This window comes from Pygocentrus nattereri, chromosome 5 (genome assembly GCF_015220715.1).
Source record: "Pygocentrus nattereri isolate fPygNat1 chromosome 5, fPygNat1.pri, whole genome shotgun sequence".
Lineage (NCBI taxonomy): Eukaryota > Metazoa > Chordata > Actinopteri > Characiformes > Serrasalmidae > Pygocentrus > Pygocentrus nattereri.
In genome coordinates this window covers 37,382,131-37,393,533 of record NC_051215.1, presented here as the reverse complement: position 1 = coordinate 37,393,533, position 11,403 = coordinate 37,382,131, and the positions used below count along the sequence as shown (strand labels likewise).

The 11,403-nt window shown below is 39.7% G+C and overlaps 1 protein-coding gene across 1 annotated transcript; it reads left to right on the top strand.

Annotated features, from left to right (window-relative positions):
* Positions 1–7,762: 7,762 nt before the first annotated feature.
* marveld1 (MARVEL domain containing 1) lies at positions 7,763–9,290 on the top strand. The gene has a single exon (XM_017722322.2). The coding sequence runs from the start codon at positions 8,198–8,200 to the stop codon at positions 8,675–8,677; it is 480 nt and encodes a 159-aa protein (XP_017577811.1). The 5' UTR covers positions 7,763–8,197; the 3' UTR covers positions 8,678–9,290.
* The last annotated feature ends 2,113 nt before the right edge of the window (positions 9,291–11,403 follow it).

Sequence of the window (11,403 nt, the reverse complement as noted above, 5' to 3'; positions counted from 1 at the left end):
AATGTCTCCTCTCCTGCTGTGATTGGCAGGATTTTCGCGGACGTCAGCTCCCGCTCAATATTCCACCAATCAGAACGAGCAGAAACGCGGAACTGCGCAACGGCGCTCCGCCTCTTTTGGGCACTGATGTGTGACTGAGCATCTGGGGAGAAACTGCAGCAGAACGTATCCGGTGGTACATGCGCTTCTACCAGCCCAGACCTGCTACCCGTAGAGGCGCTGTTCATTAACATCTACATGCAGAGCAGCACTTTCTTTAGCATTCATACAAAAGGACATGCATACACACATATCAACGCATTATGTGCATGTCATCTCTTAAAGTGAGTTTAATATACTTGCAGTACTGCGGAAAAGTTTAGGCCTTAAGTGCTACTTTTTTAATGCAACAACCAGGAAAATTCCACCTCCGCATTTAACCCATTCATGAAGTGAAATACCACACACACACACACACACACACATGGGGCAGTGAGCACACTTGCCCAGAGGGCAGCCCTATCCACAGCGCCCAGGGAGCAATTGGGGGTTAGGTGTCTTGCTCAAGGACACATCAGTCCAGCATGGACTGTCGTACTCTGAATCGAACCGGCAACCTTCCAGTCACAGGGCCAGTTCCCTAACCTCCAGCCCATAACACAATAAGTGATGATTTTAAATGTCAACGTATTTGTTTAAACATCTGCAAACTTTTAATGGCAGTCCTGTAGTTATCATCCAGTGCCTGGTTAGGCTAAGCAATACTTCATTGTTTTAAATTAAGTGAGCTGGTGAGGGAATTTAGCAAATCCATGTGATAGCTGGGGCCGTCCAGACATCTGGAACAAGACTTTGTTTTTCCAACTACTTCACAAACTATTTTTCTCCCAAATAACACATACATTTTACTGTATTTATGTTTATTTACATCTACTGTAATTTTACATGGTGTTTTTACAGTACTGTTTTTATTTTTACATATCTGACAATCTACATATGTATATGCCAGCATGATGAAAAGGATATATGTATATGCATTTCATTGCTTGTTTCGGCTTAAGCAATGACAATAAATTGAATCCAATCCAATCCAATATAATAGTGTACAATTTTTATATTTATATATATTTCAAAAGTGTATGTAAATAATTATAAAATAGACGATAAAAAACAAGTAAATATATTTGCTTTGGAAGAGTCACATCTAAGAACATCCCAGCTGGAATATTCTTTGATGTTTCTCTACATTTCTCTACATTTTAGGTTTATGCTTGCCTCTATAGTAGCTGTTATGCTTGCTGGGCTTCAAGTTCTTGTCCAGCTCAGAAAGTATGGGTTTTGGGTTGGGTTGCTAGTCTTGCCTTCGGTCTGTGGAAACAAAAGGGTGATTTGTTTTGGTAACTCTATACGTCACAGTAAACAGTTCACATGAGAACAAAATGAATTTCTGATTGAGAACATGTGGGAAGAAGTTATATTATAAATTGTATGAATACAATTGGATTGAGTAATCCTGGACACAGCATAGAGAGAAAACATTGAGACATCTCTCAGTATGGCATACATGTTAGTTAGGTAATCTTGAAAGCCGAATGTATCGTTCATCAGGGAAATTTTCAGGGACATACACATGTTCAAGGTTAATACTTGATTGCAAACCCCTTCCAAACGACGAATGTCTGAAGTATGACGCTCTCTCGGACACGTAATGCAGATATTTTTAGTTCTACTAGTTTAGTCGTTTTAGGTGTAAGGGCTCACTTGTCTTTATTGATGATGTGCCTCTATACGGCAGTGGCAGAGTGAAAAAAAGAGCGCAGAAACATCCTAAATGTTCAGACAAAGCTGGGCAGTAATCTCAAACACACAAAGCATTGAAGCAAGTATGACCAACCGAGACAGTCAGCTGTCCTGAGCATGCTTTCCTCTTATAGAAGACAAAACTGCAGATGTAAGCCTTCAAAACTGCTAGCAACAGAAAATACCTACAATACTGCCTAACAGAGCAGCACAGGAAGGAGGCAGTGTCTGGTGAGCTCTATAGGTTTGCAACCAAGCACAAAACTTGACAATGTGCGTGTGGCCTCTGGAAGAATCTCCTCATCAATGATGCATTCAGCTTTCATAATTACGTAGCAGCTTGACTAACATCGGGAATTGATTATTGACAGGGTCTTTCTCTGTTGTGTCAAGGACCAGAGGAGAGCAGGGCACAACCTAAACGCATTTAGGTTTTTGCTTAATAATTAAAACAAAAAGTAATCTACTAGTAATATAGACATCTGTACTACAAATGAAAATGTAAACCTTGTTTCAAGATCCTAGTGTTTGTGAACAATTCAGCCAAAACTGGTGGGAGTGCAAAGTTTGCAACTAACATTTGCTTTATAGTCTGATAAAAGTATGCAAACACAGTTAAGTTCCTATACATGTTGAATAAATAAACACATAGTTTTGACCTAAATGCATATATAGTAGAACAGCAAATATCAGCACTCTGTAATACTGAAATATAATTCATACATGTGATTTTGATGAATCTGTGAATAAGTTCAAAAAATGGATTGTTTTGAAATAATATGAGAGTAATATGAACTTCTTTTATTGTTCTACAATGAATATACAACACTAAATATAGAGGAAAAGATAAAAGAAACCAGCCTGTCATTGGGCAGAAGTAACAATGAGAAACAGATCTGTGGAATTCATACTGTTGAGTTTCACTGTCACTGTTGCCAGTGAATACCAGTGACTACCTTTAGGAGCATATCACAGTTGAGAGGAGAGTTACATCCATGAACAGCAGTAGCTACTATTAGAAGCCTGTCATGATTACCTGTTAGTATGAATATGAGAGGAGCTCAGTGTTGCAGGTGAAATAATGTCTATGATTACATTTCTGAATGTATACAGGCACCAGTATCATCAGCAGGCTTAGTGGCATGAAGGTGAGGCTCTCTGCACAGCAGTGGACAACAGTAAGCTCCATGATGATCAGATGAACCAGAAGGCAGGTAAACAAGGGCACCCAATCGAGGTAGGTGAAGCAACAGCATCAAACTGCACAGGAAGTGTAGTTGTCCGGCTCAGCGAAGAAAGTTAACCAGAATGAAGAAGCAATTCTGTGCAAGTTGTTGTACCACAGCTGTCTTCGAAATCTTTGGTATAAAATGGAAGATTTGAGATAGGTCTATAATTTGATGGCTTGCAGTGACCAAGATTACATTTCTTAATCTGAGGCTAAATTGATGCTAGTTTAAGAGAGAGGTTTATTATTGGTAAAAGCAGCTTGAATATTTATAATAAAATTTCTTTGAGTAAACTTGTAGAAATAGGATATAGCATGCAAGTAGGAGGTTTTAAAGAGGAAATCATTTTAACCAACTCTGTTTGTTGAAGAAAGGTAAAGGATTCCAGCCTCTCATCAGTAGTTACACTGTACTCAAGATCTGGATTAGCTTTATAGGGTAGCATGTTTGTAGCAGTTAATTGTGGAAACAGATTTTTGCCTATTGGTTTCAATTATAAGGGTGCCACGGTGGCGTGGTGAGTAGCGCTGTTGCCTCACAGCAAGGAGGGCCTGGGTTTGATTCCCTGGCCGGGCGACCAGGGTCTTCTCTGTGTGGAGTTTGCATGTTCTCCCCGTGTCTGCGTGGGTTTCCTCCGGTTTCCTCCCACAGGCCAATTGGACATGCTAAATTGCCCCTAGGTGTGACTGTCTGTCTGCCCTGCGATGGACTGGCGACGCCCGAAGACTGCTGGGATAGGCTCCAGCACCCCGCGACCCTGACGGAGAAGCGGCTTAGAAAATGGATGGGTTTCAATTATTGAAAAAATTCATAAAATCTTTGTTGCTGAAAGCTGGTTGTACATGGGGTTCAGTATCTGTTTGGTTCGTGGCTAATTTAGAAATTATGCTAAACAATAATCTAGGATTATAGGATTATTCTTATTTCAGTCAGAAAGGAGAGATATTTTAGCGTGCTGCAGTAGGTGCCTTTCTTTAGTCTAAGGTTATGCTTCCAGGCAGACTGGAATACTTCTAGTTTAGTCATGCTCTTTTTATGCTCTAGTTGTCTGACAGTCTGTATTAAAGCTTGAGTATGATCATTGGGGCAACCTTCTTCTGCCTTAGTTTTTAAACGTTTTAGCAGAACCACATTATTCAAAGTATCTAAAGTATCCTCTAAGCATTTAATCATCGTTTCTAATTTGTTGGATTCACACAGACAGCTGATAGAAGCTGATATATTTGGAATGTTTCTGATAAAGCTATTAGCTGTGGAGAATGTTATAATGCACTGGACATAACAGCCTGGAAATGAACATGTACTACAACTAAAATGAATTTCATATAAGATTAGGTCATGATCTGAGACTGCTGTGCTCTGCGAGATAATGACTAAATGATCTCTGTTCACACCAGAGGTCAAACTTAAGTCAAGAGTGCGGTTGCAATAATGAGCCCCATTATGTTTTGAGTGAAACCTAACAGAATGTAAAAGAGCCACAGTGCCTTACTTATTGGATCCTGTGGTTTGTCAGTGTGGCTGTTAAAATCTCAAACAATTATTTCTTTATTTAACATTTTTAAATTATTATTATTATTATTTTATTGAACTGCCCTGTGATGGACTGGTGACCTGTCCAGGGTGTATCCTGCCTTTCGCCCAATGACAGCTGGGATATGCTCCAGCGCTCCCCGTGACCCAGAATTTTCTAGAGCTTTGTACTCAGTTTGGTTTTGTTTCAGCCCCGCTTGTGACATCCTGTATAAATAAAAAATAATGAGAACGAGATAATGCATGGCTATGACTTTGTAAGGCGTGGGAATGAGATTGTGGCTTACTATGTCGTGGCCACGCATTAGGATCTCGTTCCCATGCTTTACTAAGTCGTGGCCATGACTTAATCATCTCGTTCCCACACCTTATTAAGTTGTGGCCACATATTATTTTTATTTATATAGGATGTCACCAGTGGGGCTCTGTAGCTTTCCTTTGGACAACAAATTAAAAAAAAAAACACCAAATCCTGCTACTTCATCTCCCACCAGGTTTCAGGTACGAAAAGTCTTCATGGTATATCTCATGAATTATCTGTCCCATTGCTTTGAAAAGTCCCAGATAACAATACTATAGGAAAACAAGACAGTGACTAAAAGTGTGTTTTACATGAACCTGTTTAACTATGTAAAACGCCTGTTACATTTTATCCTAAATGCCATTCAATATCAGTACGATTTACATTACGCATGCTTTGGAAAATGTTGTCAACCACCCCCAACCCCCATTTTGGAAGAAATCAATCTTCATCTCATTTGCAAGAGTTTGTACCTGAACTCTACAAGCTTTTTATGCATTTTTTTAAAAAAGAAAGCTGTGAACTTTATCAGTTATTGAAGCTTACCAGTAATCTAGTCTGTAGACGAGTGTATTCTTCTTTGTGGTTGTATACGCATCGTCTCATATGCTGCATCTAGCATTGAGTGTAGACTTAGTGGTAGCTGGCCATGAAACAAATGAGTAGCTGTCAAATTACTTTTGAAGACTTGTATCATGGCAGAGGGAAGACTCAGACATTGGTGCTAGGATGCACACAATTATTTATTTGATATATAAAAGATAAAAGTACATTGAAAAAGGTAATGTGTTGAATTTTCTTTTAGCAGTTCAATGTGCTTCATATTAATAAAAGCAAAAACATCAACAGGAAAAATAAAGTGCTTAAGTGTGTAACTTCCGAAATGTAAGAGTAAAAATCTGCCTAGAAAATAAAGTGCAGTAGCTTAAAATATAAAATTGATCATTAAAAGGAAGTACAAAGTATAAAGGCAAATAAAAAGACGTTTGAATGAAGTAAATTCAGTAACAGACCACATGGTGAAAGCATTCGGTTTTAGTAGATAGTGAGGAAATGCAGGAATTATATATCCAGGCAGTGATTATATGGATAACGAGTCACAGATGAGGTGCATCGAAGGGTGCTGAGAGGACTGAAGCAAGCCGTGGCCATGCCAACTGTGACACCAGAGGCACAAATGGCATGGCCTTTAATGGCAGGAGACAGGCTGGATGCTACAGACCCTATCATTAAAAGAATGACTTTGCTGAAACCTGGTGTCCTGCAGAGTCTGTGAGTGCGCTGCATTTTTGTTGACCCTGATTACTTACAGATACACGCTGTGATAACACTGCCATACTTCCATTAGGAAATGTATTTCACTGAGCTGGGACACTGAATAATCTAGTTCTGCCTAAATATTTCACCACTGCCATCTTTGTGGATTGTCTGAAATGCTTCACGGAATACTGCACCATCAAGGCTATCTTTTCTTGTTCTGTTGAAATGTTTGCTTTTGTTTATTTATTTATTTAGCCTGCCCAGTTTTACAAGCAAGTAGTGAGAGGTAGGTATTTTACATGTGTGTGTTTATACTAACCTAACATGTTTTGGGCAGTCCAAACTACCACAAAACAATGTCTCGGGTATCAAGCAATGCTTTCATAAGCATTTGTGTAATAACTTAATGGGATGTCGCTTTTAGAGCCATTAAACGCTTCACACGTCTAGGTCCTAGTACTATAATGGCGAGCATTTCAGATTCATGTTAAATCTCTCTGGAAAAGGCGCATTTCACACCGAACTGCTCTGAACGATTTTGTTCGCAAAATTGATGGAGTTCCCCTTTAAGTGTAGCTTTAATTGTGCCGTGCAGACACTACTTGGAATCACATGCCAACAGTGTGGTTTTAATATTACAGCTGTTCACTAGAAAATGTAGTTAGATATTTTACCCAATGTGATGAGACTTCTGTGAACAAGAAGTCAAATAAAATAATCTTTCATTTTTTGGTCAGGTTATCTTCCTTGAGATTTGTTCTTTACTTCTGGATGTTAATTCAATGAAGTTCATTCTCAAAACTTTTTCTCCATTTTAGTATCTTTAACCGCTCCGATCATCATTTTGGACACACAAACTTATTTATTTCTTTTATTTTTGAACAGCTTCCTAGCGTAGTTGAAACCTGTGCGGTTGTACAGGACAAGAATATTGAAGTCAGTTATATATTTCGCACATTTGTCTGCAAACAAACTGGTCTTGTATTATTAAACAGATTTAAAGCTTTTGAGCAGTAATTCCCAACAGCATAACACACAACCACAAATTATGAACGGCCTTTAGCTGGGTGGTGTTAGTGTGAACTATGTATTTGAGAGATAAAGTTGACCAGTAAGGTGGAGTTCATTAGTGTTTGCTTCATGCTCACATACAGGCTCATTAGTTGCACATCACGTTCAGCCAACACCTGTGTAAGGACAGTGAAGACGCTCCTTTCTGGCTTCATATTAGCTCAACCTGGGCAAATTAGTATTATTAGTACATATTAGTTCAACCTGGGCAAGCCTACACTTTGGGACTTTGAAGTATTAGGGTAATAACTAGACAGACAGGAGCGGATCGACAGCCAGAGCGCACACGTGTATTTGCATTCCGCTATCTAAGCACATCCTGCTGTGATGTACGTGGTTTATTAGAGAAACGTGTGGGATCAAATGAGAGCGCAAGTAAACCGTTATCTCCGCCCACAAGGCTGTCGGGAATACAATGAAAGCAATCTAGTGGTTCCAAGTTTGTAAGGAGGCGGGGTCCTGGGATGGCCACGTTTCAACAGAGTGCTCTCAGTGACGTCAGGGGCCCCGCCCCGCCCCTCTTGTGATGGCCCGTCTTAATTTTCCCCTCACAAATCAACCAACCCGTCAGGAGTAATGATCATATTCACTCTGATGCTTTGAGCATTAGACTACATATTGTTCTTTTGGATGAAAGTAAAGTCCTTACTGGTTAAGAAAAGCCAGTGTATCCTCTCTGTGACTCAGAGGGAGAGGAATGGTTAGGGTTTTAAGGCCAGCCCCCCAGCTGCTGGGTGAAAAAGAGGGGGGAGGGAAACGAAGCTTTCCAGCTGCCACAGAGGAAACGGAAAGGACGAAACACAGAAAAGTAATTTCAAAACCTCGAGGCTGTGCTCAAGCAGCGCTGTATGCGTTCCTCTTCTTGTTCTGAACCTTTACTATCTCGTCCTGAAATCTCCGCCGCTGTTTTCCTCCTCTACTACCAGCTGCGGTTGTGCTTTTTTCCCCCCTTCTTTTTCTCCGTGTGTGGCAAACAGCCTCCACCCCAAACAAGAGAGAGAGAGATCTACTCCACAGCAAGGAGATGCCCCCCAAGCCAGAGGTGAGGATGAATTTACTCAAGAGCTTTTTTGGGATTGTACGCATCCTCCAAATCTTGCTGGGAGCTGGTCTTTGGGTCACCATTGCAGCCAACAAGTATGAAGGCTCTGTCCACTTTGTGCTGTTCGTGGCTGTGTTTTTCTGGCTCCTCACGCTGGCCCTCTTCTTCCTCACTTTGCTAGACAAGCAGGACCTCGTCCCCATTGTAGGAGGAGAACGCTGGTTGTTAACCAACATGATACATGACATTGCTGCCACTTTGCTTTATTTGTCTGTGATTGGCATCATGATCTACAAGACGAACAAGAACTCCTTCTGCAATCTGAAACATTACAAGGAAATGTGCCTGTACACTGTCTACCTCATCGGCTCAGTGTTCGCCTGCCTCACTGCCTGCGTCTATCTTCTCTCTGCCATCTACGGCTCCTGCAGAAAGTGCCAGGGCCAGCAGACTGTGGTGTGATAGCCCAGTGTAGGCTCAGGACGATGGATGGACAGGGGAGGGAAGCTGCCTCTTGCTGAGAGGAAAAATGCTCTTCCCCAGGTCACACACAAATGGCTTTTGGAGACCAGAAAAAGATCCATTTGTTTTCTTTTAAAGCAGGGGGTTTGATGCCCCTGTCTCAGGCTTCCAGGTTTGTCGAGTTTTATACAGTAATTTAAGTCATACCTTCAGCAGCCGCACAAAAAAACATATTTTATGGTTTTGTGTTTTTTTTTTTTTTTTCAATCAATGGGTTTAAGATTTAACAACTCATGTAACAGAATTGTTTTCTTTCCTCCTACTGTTAGTGAGAAACCAGTTTGTTGCCTCATGCTAATATGCCAAGTCTGTAGCATTTTTTTTAATGATCTTGCCTAAATCAGTGCCTTTTACATACTGAATTTACATACATATGTGGATGTAAATGTATGACTTACAGAATGAATAGCCTCAAGATATCATAAATATTTTTGCTTAAAGAGCACAGCAGCAGTGTACAGTCTTCAAAATACACAATGTTATTGTTTAACATGAAGCAAATGTTAGTCACAAAGCAAATGTCAAATACTGAATAAAAAGGGAAAAAAAATGACCACGAGAATTATTTTTCTCCATAATTGACAGAGATTTTGTGGGGGAATTTGGCTGTGCTAGATAAGCAGCGATAAGGCTGAGACAACAGCCATGATAGCATTCCATTGCAGCCAGACTGCCATTACTCAAAGCAGTGAGCACAAACAGGAGATTCAGAGATCGTGTGCATTAAAGTTGACTTTTACAAACTTTTTAAAGTTTGACTTTACAAACTGTGCATTACACAGTTTCCCGTTTTTAAAGAAGGTAAGCACAACTTTTGCATTACAGTTAGAAACATGAAGCATTTCAGCCGATGGACGCTCAACAGGGAAATGAAGAGGGGAGTGTCTTACTGTAATCTCAAATAGGAGGGCTGTACCTCTGGAGAAATGAATGGAGGCTTTGTAGGCCTCAGCTAGGCAGTAGACTTGTCTTCTATTCTTTCAGTGCAAAACAAATCTATTTCTCTGTTTGCACATTTTGCTAAATTCATTTCAAAATTGTATACACTTCCAAACAAATACATCAGTGTGATGCATCCTTTTGGCATTAATTGATATTCTGTTCTGTATTCACTTTTAAATCAAATAAATACATTTGAAAAACTACTTTTTTGTGCAGTAATCAAATCCAACAAGTATGAGGACACAAAGCTTTGTCATACAGCTTGCTTGTTTTAAAAGATAGTATGAACCTTTTTGCAAATACTCTCCAAAACCAAGTTCAGACTTATACACCATTATCTGTTAATGCAGACACATATGGGATGACCATTTAAGGGTCAGTAACTCATCTGCTAATGGCTGAACACCACTGTCTGTCCCAAAAGCACAAGCTACTGGTGAACTGAGATCATCACATACTTGGCATGGATGACCGACCTTCTGAGGAATGCGTGAAGGTGCAGAACTTCTGATGAAGGCCTTGTAGTTCATGTGGTACTAATCATCTGTTGATACAACATACTTTGCTGTTGCATGAAAATATCTCCAATTTGGTTTTGATTTTATTTTTTTAAGCCTTTTTTTGTATAATTTGAAAACTTCAGTTACCCTTTTTAGTTGTTAACTTCATAGTAAACATATTAACAGAAATGGTCTAAAATTACTGGTTACATTAATTTCTATACTATATATATATATATATATATATATATATATATATATATATATATATATATATGTGTGTGTGTGTGTGTGTGTGTGTGTGTGTGTGTGTGTGTGTGTGTGTGTGTGTATATATATATATATATATATATATATATATATATATATATATATATATATATATATATATACACATAGTTGCCACCCCCTTCTTCCTTCTTCTGTAATGTTACCAGTTTGAAGATATGGAGTTTCTTGTGTGAGACTGAACAATTGCAGGATGAAAAGACTCAATTATTCAGCAGACCTCCATATCCCCACTTGTTACTATGAATCGGCTGTCAGAGGGTGGCAAGAAACTCTCAAATTCCTATGTCTTGGCAAGGCCACACAAAGCAGGGTCTGTTTCTCACAGTGTCAGTCATGGCCCATAATGGTTCTACTCTCTGGATCAGCTCATTTTTGGTGTGTTGGGTTCATTTCTGTGTGGGAATCGTCCAAAACGAGATCATTTCTCTCAGGAATGTTTTGTTTGCCTTCTTGACTCTTATTCTCTCCCCCTACACACATTTACTAAGCCACTTATCGTTCTGGGTCGAAGGGGAACTGGAGCCTATCCCAGCTGAACTTATTCTCTCTCCATTTTTAAATATAAAGCTTTAATTCACGCAAGGTGCTTGAGCCAACACAATAAGCCAACATAAACAGGCGCTCGTCAGCAACCAAATATATCCATGCTAGTGAAGTATCCACCCAATTTATTTTTAACACTCAGCTAGAAAGACATTTCCTCAAAACTCAACCTTGCTGTCTTTGTCTCTTTCTCTCTTTTACACGGCTTGTTCTTATTAGCTGTGAAGCATTTTCTAATGTATACTAAGCACTGCCCTGCACGTTTTACTTGGACAGCGATTCTCCCTCTCTCAGCGCTAGTGAATGGTACATCTGTAGACATGTTTAGCTGCCAGGGTTAGTGATCACCAAGCAAAACTTTAAGGCTGCCCGAAGTGATATCATCTGTGC